At 38.7% G+C, this 20,942-nt stretch overlaps 1 protein-coding gene across 16 annotated transcripts in view; it reads left to right on the forward strand.

Annotated features, from left to right (window-relative positions):
* Nucleotides 1-20,942, forward strand: part of LOC123507565 (broad-complex core protein-like) — a 64,103-nt gene that overhangs the window by 25,281 nt on the left and 17,880 nt on the right. For 7 of the 16 annotated variants that reach the window (XM_045260497.1, XM_045260496.1, XM_045260495.1 and 4 more), the window contains one exon: nt 580-718. The exons of 5 other annotated variants lie outside the window; for them this stretch is intronic. Coding sequence is in view for 4 of the 11 variants with exons in the window: in XM_045260501.1 (XP_045116436.1) it covers nt 580-887 (308 nt within the window). In the remaining 7 variants the exon portion in view is untranslated. Of the gene's footprint in view, nt 1-579; nt 9,228-11,802; nt 18,432-20,942 lie in introns of those variants that run through there. 4 more of the 16 variants (XM_045260506.1, XM_045260507.1, XM_045260501.1 and 1 more) reach the window with 2 other exon arrangements.

Consider the following 20,942-nt stretch of genomic DNA (forward strand, 5'->3'; position numbering starts at 1 on the left):
GGTGGACATGGACTATGGGTTGGGATCCTTAAAGAAATTGCTCTACCATGCTTTTTAACACCAGGCTCAAAATTAGCTTGTAATAGACGGTCCTCATGATGCCAGACCTCCCCCTTCTGCGACCCCTGAGTAACCAGCAGCATGTAACCCAAACTCTTGACTCTGCTGAGCATGATCCTGTCCAAGTAGACCTAGTAGTCTTTAGCTCCTCCTCACTCTCTTCATGGCTCTACCAGTACTGTGGAAGGTAGAGTAGACTCTTTATTCCTTATTAACTGGTAACTAGATATAATTGGATTAATTAAAAGATGCTTGATTGCCTAAATTAATTAATATAAATTTCAGGAAACCTAATGCAATATTCAAATCATAAAATTTTATGGTAAGGAATGAGCATAAGCATGGAATATTGGCTGGGACAAAGCCTGTTTGCTTAAGCTAAACAAAGAAATCCATTTGTCCACCTGTGGTTCCCTTGGTCAAAGAACCCATCTAGCTATAATTCCCTAAGTAAGCTAAGTGGACTGGGATGACCCCAGAGACAGCCATACTGAGAGGACATTTCTTCTTCCCTTGCAGACGCTGAATATCTGGTGCGGGCATGCGTTCCCAAGCTTTGGAATAGCCGGCAGCCAGGCATCTGTCCCATATGTAACCGCGTCTTCAGCAACAAATTCAATCTGAAACAGCACATTATCAATATTCACACCAAGGGTGAAGGGGTAGAGTGTGACTTGTGCCACAAAAAGTGCAAAAACAAGTGGTACCTGCGCCGCCACCAGGTGACCCATCATGGGGCACCTCTAAAGCGAAACCGCAACTATGCCATGGAGAAGTACGTAAATGACGAAAATGATCAGGGAGCCAAGGACGCGACGTCCGAGTAGTGGCAGTGCGCCTGTGACGGCAGGTGCTGGGGCAGCAGGAATCAGGCCCTGTTGCTTCCCAGTCTGCTGAAACATATCATAAGTGTATTCAGGTTAGCCATGCAGAGCCTTTTATTATATACTGTTTCACTCTCCCAGAATAGAGAATTATGTGTAGTAGAAGTAATGTTATGTAAGGTTACAAAGTGGCTAACCTGGTACTTGTTCCCCCAAAGAGGCTGATCATATTTTACAGATATGCAGCTCTCAAGAGCTGGAAGTCTTTACAAAGCCCTCAGTTTTCATTCTCAGGCATAAAGTAATAACATTTATAAGTGCTCAACATTTACAATATAGGCCTATAGTTAGATTGACCATGTCACTACTTAATGTCCGAGCTTTGGATGGCATACAAGGAACAAGGGCCCACTTGAGTATTGGTAATGTGTTGGTTCGCTGGTGAGTGGATGGATGGTCTATTTCCAGTGTGTCTGTGTGAAAGTGCGGATCTTCCCCACTTGCATATGGTAATTGAAGAAGTTGCAAGAAATACGTAGCTTCTTTCTTTGCTGTCGGTGTATTATGTGATGGAAGCAATACATGAACTCTTTCAGGTATAGATTTGATCAAGAATTGCTCTTTAGGAACCCAGTGCACTTGGGAATATGTTTTGTATCCCAGTAATTTTTCTGTACCTATTTTGTGCCAAAAAGTCTTATTCATAAACTTATGGAAAACAAAACATTTAATGTTCAAGCAAATCTTTGGGCAATCAAGATCTTGCACTTTCAATTTGTGCAAGTTTTGAGATGATGTGATGACCAGGAACCTGCATTCTAAAAGTTGTGATGATGCAAGTTACAAAAGTGTACAAATGCATAGAAAATCACATCGTCTCATGAGTGCAAAGATACTGTGCCACTTATTCATAACTTCTATGTCTTCCAAAGGCTACGACAATACCTAACCAGTATGTTTGCGTATTTTACCATAATAGTAGCTGTTGTTTGTCAAGTTTAAAATACCTCAACAAAGTAAAAAGTGGTTGTTAACATTGCTGGGGCTCATCCCCACACTGCAAGTGTTGCTCTCTTCAACAGTCCAGCTAGGCAACTCTGCTCCTTCATGTACCATAGCAAAGAACATTTAGTTCATGATTGGCTGCAGATCATTGCAGTGGACACCAATCAGGGCCCTGTGTCTGGATGATGATGATGATGATGATGATGCTGGTGCCTGCACCTGCCACTCTCACATGAGGGATATTAATTGTGTTCTAAAGCTTTACAGTTATGCACGTCATTGTGCTTGTCAGTTTGTAGCAAACTGTCATGAAGCAGAACAAAAAAGAAGACCTTGCGAGATCATATTTAAAATTTTTTATTGCAGTTCAGGTTTTCACAAAGACTTTTTTTTTTTTTTTTTTTTTTTTTTTTTTTTGTCAGCAGTATAGTTTCAGCTCTGCTGAAAAGTGGATTTGCATCATTACGCACGAGTATTGAGTGTGATATTCTCGAGCTTGTTACTCAGCTATATATATTTTTGAGCTTTAATCATGCAGGTTTCATTGTGACATTTGTAATAAGAAAGATTCTTCATTTGAGAAAAACAAAATTGTCTTATGCAAAGCAAGTGTCATCACTTGTCAAACAATCATATTTCAGTGGTACAGCATTGCCTATGCAGATTTCACACAGAATCTTGCACTTATTTCATTTGCATTGTGTTGCACACTCACTCACTCACCATTTAGAACCCTTAGTTAGAGAGGCGTGGTGTTAGTGTGGTGTGAGACAAGTGTAGGTGTGGAAGAGCTTGGTGTTGGGTGGTGGTGTAAGGTTAACCTCAATTATTAGATGTATGATGATGATGATGTATGTGTGTGTGTGCATGCGTAAATTTTTATGGAAGCTACGGGCTACTGTGGCTGTTTGCCGAATTGCTCTTTTTTGGTAAACGGGTGGATTTTAATTGTTTAAGATTATTTAATATTGAATTTATTTTAATTTAGGAAACAACCTTCATTACCTCAGAAATCATATAGATGAAAGAGAAAAGCTATAAGAAGCAACCGATATTACCTCTGAATTCTTGTTAATGCTGGATGACACCGAATTTAGTTGTGATCCACTTGAAGAAGAGGAATATTATGCAGGTGAGAGTGATCTTAGCTGGTACTGTGGAATACTTATGCCCCCCAGTGAGCTTCAGAGATGTACAAGGTACCTTAGGGCAGCTTGTGTGCCTCTTGCCGGTGGTGACGGAGTGGGAAGAGAAGTGTTGTTGATCAGGAGAGGCAGTGGTGTGGTAAACAAGGCCGGGTGGGGTGGTGGGTGTGAGATTGTCGTCCCTCATGACTCCAGGACCAGGATCATTGTACGGGTTTCAGAATTAACTTCTGTGTTACTGAGGTTAAAATAACTGAAGATTATATACTTATAAACAAAACAATATAGTATAAAATTATAAATCTCACAAAATTATATATACATATTCATAGTTTTTTTTATATCAGAGGTGTAGTCTATTTGTCACCAAATTATTAATGGTGGTGATATTATGAAGGAATGAAGAGCTTCTAATGATAAGGTGGATGCCTCCTTCTCCATGAAGAGTTTTAAGTATTTGCTGTATGTAGTTAATTTGCTCATCTCCACTGATTTTTTTTTAAATGGAGCAAATATAGATCCATTTTAACCAACAAAACATATTTGTAGAGGGGTCCCTTAAGATATCTGTTGTCCACCAGCCACTGGGCCTCACTCAGAAAGGAACTTACTACCTCATGCTTGCAAGTGCCAGCTATGCACTCCTGCCACAAGTATTCCTCTTATTGAGAGTGGAGAATGTACTTACGTCTCCAGTGTACCATAAGTAAACTTTTTGTTGTATGATTGTTTAATTTGTTTGACAGACATCTGAGTTCTGGGCTTGGATGTGGTGAATTAGGAACAATAATAATTTAGCAGGATCTGAAATATTTATGACTTAAATATATAAGTAGGTAAAAATAGGTACTGGTAACACTGATTCCCACTGTAGCTTCTACACATCATGAATGTAAGTTCTATTTATAACTTGAAAATTGGGAAGGAGCAGAGTTAAGTGAGCATTTCCATGACAGGACACAGCTCCTTGCCCCGCCCGCAGCAGCAGTGGTAGCGGCGGTGGGAGTGGTTCGGCAGGGAGGTGTGGTTTTGACCTCAGGCCCATCAGGTTTTGTTATCACGTTTGCTGCGGAGGCACTGACGATAAGCTCTCTTGACTCAGAGACATTCCTGTTTATCCTGGAATGGTATAATGTGATGAACAATCAGTGAGGACAAGGACTGTACAGCGATATTGCATGAGACGCTCATTATCCCAATGTTACCCATTGCTCAAACCCCCTTCACCCTCACTGTGTCTCTTGTTTCCATATCAGCAAGTATGACTACCTCTTTGAGCAGACATTTGTGCTTTATGTTACATCCCATTTTTGTTGTGTAATGTTTTGCTTGGTGTGGGTCCTCCTGCCCCAGGGCATGTGGGGAGTGGCTTGCCCTCGACGGGTGTCAGCCGAGACACAGACAGTTGCAAACATAGTGTTTAGATCATTGAAGGTGATAGTGTAGATTTTTTTTCGTAATGGTTTTCATTATTGAGTGAGTGGTTCAAAACCACTTTCCAAATAAGACAGGGTTATATTTAGCAGTTCAAGGGAGTGTCAAAGACTACTTGCCTTGCAATGCTAAATACAGTTACTCACTGGAGAATTACAGTGTACCAGTAAGGTTGAGCTTCAAAGAGATGGTCATGCTTGCCATCCTAGCATATATGATACTTCTGAAAAAATAAGTGTTCAGTTTGAAACTATTTTTGTGATTTCCCATTATTTTTCATATATGTAATTTATTAAAAATTTGGATACATTTCCGTATCCAGTTTTTTGTGCCAATTTGTGTACATTGTGACTAGTGTATGTGTAATGTTAAAGATTCTTATGTGTGGTGTCTGGTACTTATGATAAAGGTTTAAGGTGGAGTACATGGTAAGGATTTATGTATAAATTCAACTGTAATGCTTGTTTAGGATGGATTTCAGTTATATTTATTTTTTGTAATTCGTTTCTGCTTCTTAAGTTCACCTCATACTTTTAGCACATTAGAGCCATGATATAGGTTAACACATCTGGAGGTCTTTTTGAAGCATCAAAAGTATTTTCACGCTCACACCGGTAATTATATTGTGCAATGCTTTTTCATAATACAGATTCTAACATATAATTTTTGATTAGCAGTCTTTACTAGAAAATTTAGTACTTTATGTTTAGGAATGTTTCACAAAGAGTTTCTGCACCTGTTACATTACTCAAATGTTCATTGCCTCTGATTTGTTATCAAAAGTTTGTAGCTGATCACCCAACAAAGCTGTGGCTCCGCGGGCCTCCAGGCACTGTGCCTGGGGCTCTGGACAGTATCTGATCCACTGGCTGCTGCTGCTGGTGGTGATGGTCGGGCTACTGCTTGAGTGTGGGTGTTTTAGCACAAATTCCACAGGACTCCACACTGTTACACTCACCCTAACCCTGCTAGTTGTGACTCATAGTGCTAGCTTGCCCACCACTTGTTGCCCAGTCCCCACACAGTTGTGCTTAATTTAGGAGAGTAGCCACGCTATGAAAGGGGGCACCCAGACTCCGTGAGACTTCAAATCAGCACATTTATCAAGAGTTGGTGGATGACATAACTTTGACTTGTCTTAGACTCAGGAAGTGCTTGGAGTTCTCTTGGAGTCTGAATGCTCTGTTTAACATGAACGTACCAGTATGTATGGCTCAGCTGCAGCCAGAGTCCAGCTGTGCCTGCAGCTGTTCTGGAGTCTCAGAACTGCTGCTGTTGCTGCTGCTCTAAGCTAAGTTGCCCTGCAGCTGGTAGTCTGCAGCTGGCCATTGTAGATGTAAGTCAGATCGTAAATTCTTCATCAAAGCCCATACCAAATCAATCAGGTTGCTCATCAGGTTGTTATTACCCAAGCTGGGCAGGAGAGAGCTGTGAGGCTTAGGAAACTCTCTCTAGGGTTAGTTTAGTTGGAGTGCATTGTGGTGTACCTTAATTTATGTGTGAGGAGTAGGCGAGGACTCTGCTGTTATAGTCATGATGGTGAAAGATATGGTGGGCATGTGATTCTCTCTGTGGGAGGATGGCCAGTGAACGAGTGCCTACCTCAGCCATGCAGTGTTGTCCAAGTGCCTTCGTCAGATGAATTTCCCGAGATAATAGCATATTAGTGGATGTTGAGCTAGTATTTTCATATAATCCACTATAAATATATTTCATGTTATGACCCTACCCTTTGTCTGAACTAGAGTACAACTGTTCTTATCCATTGACAAATCCAGGGTACTTATGGGTGCTTGACTCGGCAAATCATATTGACTTAAAACAAAAAGATGGGAATGAAGCTACTTGGATGAGTCGCAGCATTGTGATGATGCATAAAGGAATCTTGACAGCCCACCCCGTCAGTCCTCACAGTAGTCCCTCAGCGGCCCTCACGTCCCTCCTGCCCAGCCTCTATACTCTAAACTCACCTCACAAGCCAGGGATCAGTGCCTCTACGGAGGTGCAACATTGCCACAGGAAATTTTTACAGGTCCTAATACAGGTTACCAAAGTGGGACTGCAGGATACCAATAGCGAGGGAAGGAGAGACCGCACTGCATGCAGAAGCGTTTAAATACCCAATCATATACTATTCTCCTATCCTTGTTTTATATATATCTTTTTTTATTTATTTTTTGTAAATAAGGGAGAAGTGTTAGTGTGGTGGTGGTCTCTCAAGCCCTCGCTGCCTGCCGCTCCATCTGTACAGGTTTTTTATTTTCAGAGTCTATATTTCTCAGATATGTATCATTACTGTAATTATGTTTATTGATATTTATAAAGACATATTTCTTATCTGTGTACGTAAGGCTCGTTGCAGGGAGACAGACCCAAGTTATCTGAGTTCGTGATCGTTGAACATTGATGTGCGGAAAGATATGCATGGGAATCTGTGCTGTGGAGTGGTTCCTTCATTTGTGTTCTTGTTGCCTGTGTTTAATTCTAATGCATAGCCATTATAGTTCAGAAATGTCATTAATCAAATGTGTAGTATTTTATTTAGTTTTATGTTTGTTGAAATTATAACAAATTTGATGGTACATTTGAATCTTATTTATGAGTTTGTATTGGAATGCTCCTGAATACTTTTAATGTCACGTGATGCACGTGGCTATAATGGAACCAACTCACCCAGATCACTTTGTTCCGATCTCGAATCTCAAGAGTACGGATAGACCCCTGCTTCGTCATGCCCAATGAAAGCTGGCTATCCATAGTACAAACTGACTTAAACACTGTGCTACAAGCTTGGCTCCATGCAATTGCTACATTTGGACCTCATTTTTTTATGCGATGGATGCTGATATTTCGGCAGTGTGGGTCATGCGACGGAAACGGCTTTTGATGGACTAGAATTGGAAGGTCATTAAGTAAGTTCAAATGGAGACCAATCTCATTGCCTGTGCTATTATTCAGGGATAATGATGACACACTGTGTCAAAACTTGTTTGAACTCCTTCCCCTTGTTACAAAGGCAATAAGGGCTTATTTTAGAGAGAGACCAGTGATTTCTAGTTCAAATATCGTAAGCAAAAATATTTTTGGCTAATTTGTTTTGTTAAATGTCGATTTCAGCATCTGTCTTAACGCATGTACAAATTTTTTGTCATAATGTTAGTTTTAATGATATTGGATGTTTTATGTGCAAATAGATTTAGTTATATGTCTTCTGTGTCCCGAGTTTTGCAAGCATCTGATGTACTGACCCCCCTACCCTGTGGCCCCACACTGCAGGCACTATCATCACCACCTGGGTAGCACAGGCCCTAGAGAAAAAAAAAAACTAAGTAAAAAGTCAGCAGCACAGCCTCTGGTAATTGTGCAAAGTTTAGTGTTGTCAATGTGTGGACACTTGGCCTCGGTAGAGGCGGTGAGTGTGGTGCAGGCAGTGTTGGTAGTGATGGGGTGGGGACTGTGAGAAGTAATGTAGTGAAAGACATTTTTTGATGTGATACTCTTATTTATTAATGAATATGAATGTGTCTTTCTTGAGCCGAAGGCTTGTAAGAATTCGTGCCAAGGATTTATACCCTCTTTGTTTTGTACCTGAACCAAGATCACCTTCCTATTTTTCTTATTGTGGCTGTGCCAAAGCTCTTTTTTCTTTTTGTAAAGCAAGACTGACCTTATCACCACTCCATTTTTTTAAACAAACGAATTGTTATAATTTGGATAGTACCTAATTTCAATCTTTTTAGCTGTATATTAAAAAATCTTGTATGAAATTTACTAAATGAATTATGGGCAAGATGTTATTTGTGTTGTATAGCAGTGAAGAGTTTAAGGTGCCTTGTGTAGGCTAGTCCTGGAGGGCAGGTGACACAGACACTCTTGGAGGTAAGGCACCATCAGGTATGCTCACTTTCAAACTTATAGGAAAATGATTAATGAAAGCCACCTTTTTTTTTTTCTTCTTTTTTTAAGATGAGGAAATTTCAGTATTGAAAATGTAATCAAGAGCTTTAAATTCAGTTTTGTGAAATGATTTTTTAACTAAAGTCCTTGATTTAACATTATTTAGTTTTCCTAGTGATTCAAAGTGAGTGAGGCAGGTGCAGGTGATACATGATAGATGGACTCCAGTGGTGATGAGACAGTCTTGGTCTAACCTTTCACTCTTGGCATCTTCCAGTGGGTGGTTACTCCACTCACAAGTATGTACTACCTTGTATTAGTGGTGCTCAATGCCAGATCAAAAGTTTTATGGAAACCAACTTTTTCAGTTTACTACTTGCCTACAGACACCTGTCAGAGTATTAACAAGAAAAAAAAAACATAAGCATTGAAATTGAGCACTAAGTTATTTTGTCTTCCTCTTGACATGTAAATAGGGTCACAAAATGTGTCTGTATACAGTCTGTTGTCTCTACAGTGACTGAATCCATGATGTGAGTCAGTGTTCGTCACTGTTGCAGAAGAAAAAAAAAAAAAAAACTGAAGTCTGCAGTGTGTACACAGTAAACTCTGACCCCATTTTGCAGTTGTCAAGAATGCCTCCTCCCATTCACACCAAAATATCCCTTGTAATTGACTCAAGACTTAAAAAAAAAAAAAACTCTTCAAGTCCCTCCCATTCCCAACCTGTTCCCACACCCTTACCTTCTGTTCCCTTCCTCTCCCTTTGCCCATCCCTCCCCCAACAGATGCTTGCTGTGTACTCAGGCCCCCAATCATTGCAGGGAGCCCTCTAACTCATCAATAAACAGTGTCACAGTGACTGGAGTGCCTTTTATTTCCTCTATTTGGTTATGAGTTGTGATCCCATTGTCATTCATTGGCTGGTGACATGTTTTGTGGTTCATGTGGTGTGCTAGACGAATAGGGTTTGTTTGCTAAAGTGATTATGTTTTGGGATGTTTTAGTTATTCAGAATGAATAACTAAAACATAAATGATGGGGCCGCTTTGATGCAGTGGAACGGACTGCGCGCTTTATAGGCCCCAGGGTTCTCAAGCGCATGGGTTCAAATCCTGGCTATGGTAAAAAAAAGAAAAATTAATAAATAAATAAATGAAAATAAATAGATAAAAACTATAGAGAAAAAATATGCATTTGCAGTGCTGCTTGAGCTTCTCAGAAATGGCAAACTTTTTTTTTTTTTTTTTTTTTTTTTTTTTTTTACCTTTTAACTATAAATTTTCACATGTTGAATATTTTCAGTGATAATTATCTAGTTTTCATCTTATCACATTTCAACCTGGGTAATGGGGAGAAACTTTCTTCGTTTGCTCGTGTTTGCACCAGTACCTCCATGTACTTGGGGGAACAGTTCAAGTTACCATAATCTCCTGGGTTAGACTTAAGTGTATTTCTGTTTGAGCTTCTTTTGTCATCCAGCTGCTCTGGTCCTGATCACGTACATACTTGTCGATACTACAGCAAGATTTTCATCATTCGTCATTGTCACAGGAACCAAAGATTGCATCATATACTCCGGCAACTTATCAAACCTTTTCTCTTAACACTGTCTGAAACTATGCATATGGCATGCTTAAGGAATACCACTGGTGATAGTACATATACAGCAGCAATGGCAAATAGTAGATATAATGAATTATGAGTTTCAAATAATAAATTGTGCTGCTAAATTATGTCAATTGTCACAAATATTCCCTAAGTGTGCTGTATGCCAGGTTGTAAATGGTGTTGATGGGAAGGTTGCCAAGTACAGTCTACCCTCGGCTATCGCGACTTCAGCTATCGCGTTTTATTGCTATCACGCACCCATGAAAAGCTGCTAAAATTTCATTATCGCGATCTCAGATGCCTGCTATCGCGCGCCCAGCCATGATGTCATGGGATATCTGAGCACTCATTGGCCTAAACCGCCTTCCCACCAAGATGAAACACAGTCTCTGAGTGCACGTCCTCTCCACTAGACAGTGATAGCCAGATTCTACCATTTTTGTGCTCACAATGACTACCAACCCTCCTTTTAGATTTTTTTGTTTTTTCTCTTTCTACTTTCCTCTTAACAGGGCCTGGCAACCAGCGGGATTTTTTTTTTTCCAACACTTTGTTTGCCCTTGGCCAGTGCCCTTGTAATGTAAAAACCTTCCACGCCGTCCTCCTACCATCGCCGAATGTAAACCAATGAGACAAGACAGAACCCTAGCTGTGAAATGTTGTTTATGAATTTATTGAATTTAATTGGTACCAATGGATTATACAGTAATTAAAAAAAAGGTAAAAATGAGGGATATTAGGAGTAAAATTTGTGGTTGCAGCACCAATAACGGTTTTCACCATTAGTTGTTCAATTTGGCTATCACGTTTTCGGCTATGGCGCGGCTATTTCGGTCCCAATTGGGCGCGATAGCCGAGGGTTAAGTGTATTGTGCTGCAGCCTTCAGTCTATATGACTACAGCTGTAGTCATATAGACTGAATAAATAATATCTAATTTATATATTTGTTTATGAAGAAAACCCAAGCTCATCTTGCTTTTACAGCAAAAGAAAACCTTTTCCTTTTAATTTGGTTGATTGGATTACTGTAAGTTTTTATTTATCTTGAATAGGTGTGTGGAATCTTCACTATCTAACTTTTAATTGGGAGATGTACTGAATGTATTGGATTGGGTGTGCACAGTGCATGTGTAGGGGAAACATTTTGTTCATGACTCACTGTTCCTCTATCACTTATTAACATTAGCTTGCTTCTGGCCAGAGGACATCACAGGGCAGGTATGCTTGTCATTACTCTTCTGTTAAGTTTAATATCAGTAACATTTCTAGCTTGTAAAATTTCTAAAAGCAAAGTTAAGGTAATTTCTTTATTGAGTATTGTGATTTTATCTACATTGAGATTGTGATTTTTAAATAACCTCTTCTGGTGTCTCCTAAGGATTTTTTGTTGTATTTGTTATGTTGTTTTATGTTTTGGCTTGAAGTTTAATATCATAGTGTAAATTTTTCCTTTAATCCATCAATATACATGGAGGTTTAGTTCATAAATCATGAGAAATCCTTGCCTCACTCTTCCTAGTGACTGTAGACCCAGTGCAGCCATGCATGATTATCAAGCCAGAGATGAGTCTCAGAGTGGCACAGAAGAGGCCTTGCACTTCAGCCTCAAACAGGAGAGTTTGTTTGGCACCCAGAGAGTGGAAGGAGTGGTGACCAGTGGCTCAGAGGTGACAGCAAATTTCACATTGGGTTTCCCAATGAAATCTTTCTTCTGTTTGTTGTAGAAGAGGAAGGACAGGGAGAGAAGCAGCCACAGCGTGAGTAGGAGGGAGGTTGTTGGGTGTGCGGGAGTTTGGAGGACTAAGGGCGGTGAATCTTGTTGCAGGTACCCAGCTGACGGTGAAAGTTGGCCGGCCGCGCTACGCTGGCCCCCGCGACTGCCCCCACTGCGGCAAGCGCTACTCCACCATAGCTGCACTAAAGTACCACGTAGGCCTGGTCCATAGTGTCTCCGACCAGGTGCCCTGTTTCTATTGCCCTCAGTGGTTTGACATAAGAACTGATCTGAAGAAGCACCTTGAGGTGGCCCATAATGAACACTCGTAATGGTAACGTAGAGTTGGACGGCTGGAGCCTTGCCCAGTGGGGGCACACCGACCAGCACGGTGGCGGGACTTATTATTAACACCACTCCTCCCTCCCTCCCTCCCTCTCTCCCTCCCTCGCTATTTGTCGTTCTTTACTATGTATATTGCCTATTCTGCACACATGCATTTGTATAAATACATGACTGCAATGAAGCACTCATGTATACATTTATACTTATGTATGTGTGTACCTGTATATTTATATACATACACGCATTCTCATCAGCTTCATACTTACTGCTGCTGCTGCTGGTGTAGGTTGAGATTTTCAGGTTTGTAAATATAAAGACCAAGAGAGTTTATGGTGTGCAGGTGAGGCTCGTTGGTTTGTCTTCCTTCTATTGTTGTCAGAGAGCGCTACACTGGCACTCCTCCCCCTTCTCCTTCTTCAGTCACCGCTGCCACATGCTCCTGACACAATGCTCAAACTAAACTTTCTTTAGCACTTGAATTTTATTGGTAAGAGTTGAGAGTGAGTATTAATTGAAGGAATGGAGTTTTCACTGTCTTTGTTGAAACAATGAAGTAATTTCATTTGAAGAATAGACACCTATTTTGAAGTCATGCCATTATTTCCCATGAGTGATGGAAGACTTAGTCTTGCTAGTTGTGTTGTGGAGATGCTTCATGGCTGGGATGGCCATGGTAGGAACCAAAAGATAAGTTATCTGAGACACCTGTCATTATTTTGTTAGTGTTGACAACATTTAGTGAAAAGCTGTCATTGAAGTTCAAAGTTAATGATTTATCAGGATGTTCTCATCACCACACTGATTAACTGATCACAGTATATGTGAGTGCTTCCCTGTTACTTCCTTGTCAGGAGTAACACAACTTCAGTTTCAATATCTTTACTATTTTAACATCCTTTTCTATGTTCTTCAGGAATTTAATGCATATCCTGCCACACACACTCAGGTTGAGGCAGCACAAAGGAGCACTGGCTGCTTGTCTCCTTACTTTACTGTACTTTCTTTATCCAGTCTGCCCATAGCACCAGGGTTGCCAATGCATCACCTGCATGGAGGGTTGGGAAGTGTTGATGTAAGAATTGGCCTCACCCCTCATCCTAATACCCACCTGAGCATTACATGTGTGATGACGCTTATCATTGAATTAACTCGCGGATACTTTATATCCCCTGACGTTGCATATTTAGACGTGTACTTTTATTGTGTCATGTTAGCTTTAGGGTGTAGGTAAGAATCTTATACTATGAGTTTACTAATTAATTTATTCAGTTCATTTTACTATTAACCTCAGTATATTGAAGTGGAGATCTTCCTGTCATGTTTGTTGTCTTCCCTGTGCACAATGGCCCCAACCTGTGCCGAGGGAAGCAGGTGGGCTGTGGTGTTGGCTTGTACACCGTTCATTTAGTCTCTGTTCAGGTGGTGGTTCTTGGTCTTCAAAACAGTATTCCATATAAAAAGGCATGTTAGCTATGTAGTAATGAGTGTTGGAGTGTAGTGGCTGCTGATGCAAGGCAATAAGTTTTTATTCTATTTACAAATTCTTAGATTAAGTAACACGTGATTTAAAAAAAGAAAAAAATATTTTTAAAGCTTTCTATGAGTTGTCATGTATTTGACAACTCACAGGGATTATATTATGAGAGACCTTTAAATGTGAATAGTAATGTTCCAGTGTGTCTTGTGTCAGTCAGGCAGTGCCCTCCAGCCTCATCTCCACTTCACCCTCACCATGGCCATCACCTGTGTACATATGTAGTCATTACCTGGTCACCTCAGCTCCACCTTTCCCATCACCATTTCAATTATTAGAGATGACATGCTCCCTCTCAGCAGTGTCTGAGTAAAAAGCATGTTGTACCTTTAGTTGACTGGTTTTAGTCTATGAATATATTTCTTAGATACTTAAGAAAACTGAGTAGCATTGAGCCCTGTTTCCTGTTAGTGTTTGGAAACACTTTCATTTCTTATGACTCTAATTGGTGAAGTGGTTCACCTCTGCCCCTGTTGTGGTGTGTCACGCACATGAAAAATGTGAAAAGAAACACAACAGCCTTATATAGTATGAACATAAAATTTTTTTTGCTGACTTTCATAATGTTTATTAATGTTAATATTCACCTTTGATGCAATAATGAGTTACAAATGGTTTAAATGCTGCCTCTTGGCATCACTACATGTACAAAATAAAAATGACTGCATATTGGATCAAGGAAAGATCCTTTCTTTTGTATTGCATTACGTGCATTGTAGGGAATGGCACTAATTTTGCTGCAGTCATGTTGCAACAAAGCTTTTTTTGAAAATTTGAATAAAATATTTTGCTGTTTGATGAAAATGATCTAAGTGATGGCTTGCACGTGCAATTTCCAGCTACACTATATGATGTGACTCAAATCAGTCTCGTCATGGATGACATTACCAGCTTTGCTCTGTTTGCCTGTGTTGCATTGATGTGGATTGATGCTATGCATCTTGTATTGTTGAGGCCATTAAAAGTCTTGGATGAAATACACAAGAAAAGGAAATTCCCCCGTGCCTTATTTTGTCTTAATGTATTCATGATTTTGGGAAGGAAATCTAATAACTAGTTAAGAGTTACTAATTATGTAGTGCATGCATGAAAGTCTTGTTCATACCTGTTTGTCTTGAACTTGTCTTGGGCCTGTGTACCTCAGTTTTAAAGATGACTCCTCATGAGCTGTACTTGTCACAGTGTCTTCCTTCTGCACACACATCAGCTTTATTTTTGTTACAAAAGTGATCTCAGACAAAGGAAGTGGTGGCTCTGTTACAGTGAGGGTAGTGAGGTGAAGCACAATGTGCTGGGCTGGGTACAAGCTTCCTGTGAACCATTTCACAGAGGCCACATGATTGGTGCAAATCTTGGATGCAACAGTTGTTTGTTAATGTATTTATATTCATATTTATTACTTAATTCTTCCCTTCAAATGATGTGACTCACCGCATCTTATTTCGTGCGTCTGGCTATTTGGTCAGCAACATTTTGTACAATATTATGATTAGTTTATTTGCATACCAACTTACCCCTTCCCTCAGCTTGCTAGATCTAATACCTGCCAATATATGCTTGCCACATAACTTCATTCGAAGGTAGGAAGTGTAAGACAGAAATTACCTAACATTATGGGAATCCTTAGTTATAAAATACTCAACAGGTGATGTATCTTGTTATATTTTGCACAATGAATGATGTTTAGATATATTTATTGTAGTTTGTATACATGTGTGTGTGTGTGTAGAATGTCATGTGATGTAAGTAGTAATGAATGTTGTGTGAGGACTGCTGTGCTGGAAAATACTTGTCTTATTGAAGAAGTGTCATTACCATTGCCATGTATGCTTCAGAACACTTAATCTCAAGATGGAGTGTAAAGTGTAATATTAAGCTATGAAAATACGTCAAGTGAATTGTGTAGAGTCATTCATTATTGTGATTTTTGGGACCAATTAGTGTTAATCTGTGTATGTAGTCTTAAATAGTCCACGGCCAGTTTTGCCTGAATCTTACTGGAAAAGTACACTTGCTTACTTTTATGGCAAATGATGTGCTGCAAGGAATGGCTTATGTAGATGCTCAGTTATTCTGACTGTCTTGCCTGGATGCAACAAAGTGTAAAAGAAAGTTGTTTATTGACAGAAGAAGCTGGTATCTTAAAAAGACTGTAAGACTTACAGAGAAAACCAAATATCTAGAATCTGTCTATAGTGATTATCATTCATAAATAATAGAATTTGTTTCGTGAATAGTATACTAAAGATATTCATATATTTTTCTAGGAAATATACCAGGGTAAGATATGTTTTTTTTTTTTTTTTTTTTTTTTTTTTTTTTTTTTTAGGGTTTATTTGAGGTGTTGAAGTGCTGTGCTATCTGCAAAGTCAGCCAAGTGAAGGAGGTGTGTTAGCACTGCTTGCCGTGTTACCAAAGGAATGTTCCTAAGTGTGGTTTGATGGTAGTATTTAATGATGAATGTACAATGGCAAGGAAAGCAAATGACCTGTGTTGACTAGCCATGGAAATGATTGTCCTCATCAGTTCCTAGTGTTCATAAATTGTTAATTGGCTTTCACTCATTAACACCTCGTTCAGCAGTCAGTATTATCACATTACTAGTGTATCAAAGATTTCTTTTATATACACACTATTTTTGAATAGGTGAGGTGGTGAGATGCAGCACAACCCCATGAGTATTGTATTCCATTTGCTGGAAGATTAGTGCCATCACATTCCCTCTGTAGTAAAGGGCCACTTCAAAGGCAGAGTGACCAGGGCAGCAATAGCAATCCATTCCTCTGCATCTTTACTCTTACAGTTAGATAGAAACACAGTGTCTTTTCTGATTTGCTCCACTGTAAGTGGGATGTTTGCTTGGTGAATGCTTAAAAGAGATATGTGATGTCCTGCATATTAAGGGAGAGAAAGAATACAACCTCCAGTTTGGTGACTTACTGGTCCCCAATCCTGTTTATTAACCATGAAGGACACACATAAAATTAAAGGATAGGTAAAATTTATTTAACACTTGGTGATTGTGACGTGTTTGAGAGCACTGTCTTCCAGTACTTGTCGAGGTGGTGTATGGGAGCAGAAGTATTATAATGAAGGCTCTTTAATCAACATGGTGTTAACACACACCTTGAGAAATCTAATGTGGAAGATTTTGAGAACAAGACTGAGACTAAGACAAGATGATTGTTGATGTGTGATTAATTTGATAACAAGTCACACAAAGAATTGAGCCATGATGGTACTGAGCATATTGTTGGTGCTTAGATGAAGGTGCAACGAATGTGTTGTGCCCCAGCTATGTTGTATCCAGGAAGAGATTACTATGATTATTTTTGACAGGTTAGAAGCAAAAGATTTTCTTTTCCTTGATATCCTTCCTCTGACTGACTGACTTCACTGCGGATACCATCTCTTGTTATATTCTACTGTTATTTCCATGCTGACTACCCTAATAGATTTTTTTTTACCCCTGTACTGGTAAACACTGAGACTAAATTGGTTTTTCTCCCTTCCTGTGTTTGATCTTATTTAAGAGAGGAGATTCAGGATCTTCTGACCTAAACTTGTTCTTACTTTAGATTCCTTTGCTTTTTCTTTATCAGAGAGACTGTGGCTATGATTTTAATGAAAATACACTTGCTTTTTGCCTGTGGTCTGCCTCCTTTATGTGTTAAAAAGAAAGAAAGAAAAAACTATGATAAAGAAATAGTAACATGAATATTTTACTGGGCACAAAATGAAGCTAAATTATTCCGTGGCATTGCCACAGACACAGAAGGAACATGTTGGGGTATCGTTTTTTAACTCTTTTGAGAAGGTCTAAAGTAAGTTAATCTTGTTAGAGCATACTAAAAATTGCTTTGTGAGGATTTCCAAGTCAAAGCCTCAAAGCCTCCACCTCAAGAAAAAAAAAAAAAAAGAAAGAAAAGACAAAAGAAATGAGAAAAAAAACATTTTGATAAGAAAGATGTCTACTTAAAGTAAGAATAAGGGAAATGCTTTGTTAGTACAATGTTACATTGAGAAGTCATAGTTAAACAAAAAAAAAAAAAGAAAAGAAAATAATAATAATACATAAGGAAGATGTTTATTTCTGAGCCTCATCAGCACTTAATTCCAGTGTGATGTTTGCATTTTTGTTGTGTTGTCTTGTATGTATGTGTATGTGTGTATGTATGTATGCAGGTGTCTGTGCATATGTTTGTTTCACTTGTCTTTGTTTATACACTGTCTGCATGTATGTGCGTTTATCCTTGCTTGTGATTAGGGTCTGTGGGTATCACGTACGTTGCATGTCAAATTCTACTCGTTCCTGGGCACAAACACACACACACGTGCAGGGAGGTGACAGATGCCTGCAGTGATGAGTGTGCAGGTGTGTGTTGCAATCTGTGTTTACTTTGGTCAACAAGTGCACGTCTTATTTGATGGTTCACATGCCCATGATTTGTTGTTATGATTATCTGTGATAGAATATTTATTTTGTATTAAATTATATATGATTGTAGCAGAACTCAAATTTCTTACCAAGCAGATTTATGTACATATATACTCAAATTTTCTGTTGTTTTATTAGAAGTGTTAGATGGAATATGTACAGTGTTTGTCATTTATTATGTTTCATCTCACTTATTTTACCTTGTGTGTTTTCAATTTTCTGTTTTTTAGTGCAATTCTGATCTGTTATTTAGTAAGAATAGACATTGTAAATATTTCAAAACTGTATTTAGTTGTTTTTTTGTTCTTGTTATCATATTTTTTGGTTGAATCATATATCAGACATTTTTTGCTTTGTTGCACTTGCTTTTTGTTGCTGTTGGTCTCAGCCCGCATCAGTATAAGGAAATAAAAACAATTCATATTATTTTGTTTTAATGAAATTTATTTATTTTGCTCTCTTATACTTGAGTCAATACTCACATTATCAATTTATGCAACAGCCATTTTAAATGTTACACACACACACACACACACACACACACACACACACACACACACACACACACACACACACACACACTGGTCTCAATGTATATTACAACTAGGTAAATACACACACACTTCAAACATATGATTTCAAAAGATAAGTGCCTGAAGTGTTATGGTCTTTGGCAGTTTAGCAAGGCCACATGGGTGGAAAGTTTGATGACAGGTAAATGAGTAAAGTGAGGCAGACATGACGTGGATCAGCCTTGGCATCTTTATCCTGCCCTTATTTGTGACTGTAATGTTTATACAATATTGATTTGGAAATAGGGTCTTGATTTGGTATAATGTTTGAGTTGTTTGTTGTGGTGGTCAGCATTGTTGCTAAGGTGCTACTTGTATCAGATGAAAGCTCTTGTTTTGTGCTGGCATTCTTGGTCTTCCTTGTGGACGATTGGCAGCTGGTGAGCGATCTTGTATTCAAGTGATGATTTATTTTACTTGGTGAGGATTGTTGTTCCCAGATCATCTTGGGTATTGTCAAGGATAAGTAACATTGACCCCATCAGTATGAGTGTGATGAGTTTCTACAGTGTATAGAGGTGTTTGCATTGAACTACGTACTTATCCTTACCTATAAGTGAGAGTCCCTGGTGTGTGTGTTCGTAAAGAGAAATATGTAAAGCTGTTCATCTGCATTAACTTTTACAATTTAGATTAAGAAAATACTGAATTCTTTGATGATTCTGTCATAGGATTCAGTTGATTCTGTGTGCTTTGGGGCAGTATTTATTATCACTTTTTTTTTCTTTTTTAAACATAAAAAAAAAAAAAATCCACTAGTGGCTTTACATGAGCTGCCTTGTGGGTATGGAAGGTGTTGGTGTTGAGTTTGTCTGCAGTGGACAAAACTGAGGCTCAGGTTCTTTATCCATTTCTATTGAACATGTTGGGCAGTGTAAAAGAAAAAAAATCATAGAAAACATTTACTTTAATGCAAATTCAAGAAAATATATAAAATTGCAAAGAATAGAAAAAAAGAAACTATTATTGTAATCTTCATTATCCCTGACTGCACATCTGAAAGAACATTTTGCATCTATTTGTAGATGTGATTATCGAAGCCAAGTATGAATTGATGAAACTTAAGTGAATATGTAACATGGACATCATTATCTACGTACTGAGAATTATATGGTTTAAATTTTTTAGCACCCATTTAGTTGGAATGTTGAGGTTTACAGGTAAACTAGACATTATTAAGGAAACATAACTGGTATTTCTTAAATATGTTACCACTTGTTGTCTTAAGGATTGCTTTCCAAAAGTTCTTTTAAATTCATATTGTGTTAGGATATAAGTTTTAATTCATAGATAAAACCTAGATATGGTTTAGAAAAGTTGAGTAAATGGAGTTTCATCCTTTATATTCCACGAGTGACACTGCTGTTGTCATAAGGGGTACTGTTTGAAGCCCCTGATGACTGTAGTTCACCACATACAAGTTGTGTGTCCTTGCATGTTCAGTGGCATGTTCCAGGTGCAGTCACTGTTACTAGTCAGTTAAGCTGCCGCTCTCACTCCTGTGCTTAGTGCCTTCCCTCAGTCTTAGCTTCTCTGATTTGCTGATCATTAGTTAATCATCAAGCGTTGTAGTGTTGTAACTCAGCAGATCAGAGGACTCAAGGTGAAAGGAAAATGTTATACACAGTTGAAGTGAATGCGTCAGACAATTTCTGATCATAACTACTTCTGTCATCAATCACTATGTGTGTAGCAGATTAGTTAGTATTTTGTAGGATATAGATTAGTCAGGGGTAGTAAATAGTTTCACTTCATGTGGTTCTCTTATAGCATGATTAGTGACAGTAACATTTGGTTCAGTAATACAAGGATGAGGGAGTCTGAGCTGGATATTTTTTGGCACTAGAGGCATTTGAGTGATGCACCAAATCCTGCTACGCAGCAAGGACACCAGTGACTGACCCGGGGGAAGAAAAGACATGCAATATAATTTTGTCTCAGCATATCTGAGACATGCCTTTTCTCAGTTATCAGGAATCTGTTAAAATGAATTGCTATTTAAGAAGCATATAATATTGTTGTGTTTGATTAAATTTTTAGTCCAGTCACGTTTGCAGGTGATGCAAAGCGAGGTAGAAACTCTGAAAAAAAAGATGGTTTTTATGTTCTATCATCATTTTTGTTTTGCTTTGTTGTATTTTATTTATTTTCTTTTTTTTTTCCTGTTGAGCTAGCAATTTGCGTTCATGTGAGGCAACATGAATGCAAGTGTTTTAGTTATGGTTCTTTTCACGTCCATCAGTGATTATATGGGCTCACGTGTCCTTCAGTTGATTGGCCAAAAAGAAAGCTACAGGCACTTTCAGTAAAGCTGTTGTTATGAGTGCCACAAGCTGCCTTGCATCATTAATAATACTGACTG

Source organism: Portunus trituberculatus, chromosome 22, assembly GCF_017591435.1.
Source record: "Portunus trituberculatus isolate SZX2019 chromosome 22, ASM1759143v1, whole genome shotgun sequence".
Taxonomy (NCBI): Eukaryota; Metazoa; Arthropoda; class Malacostraca; order Decapoda; family Portunidae; genus Portunus; species Portunus trituberculatus.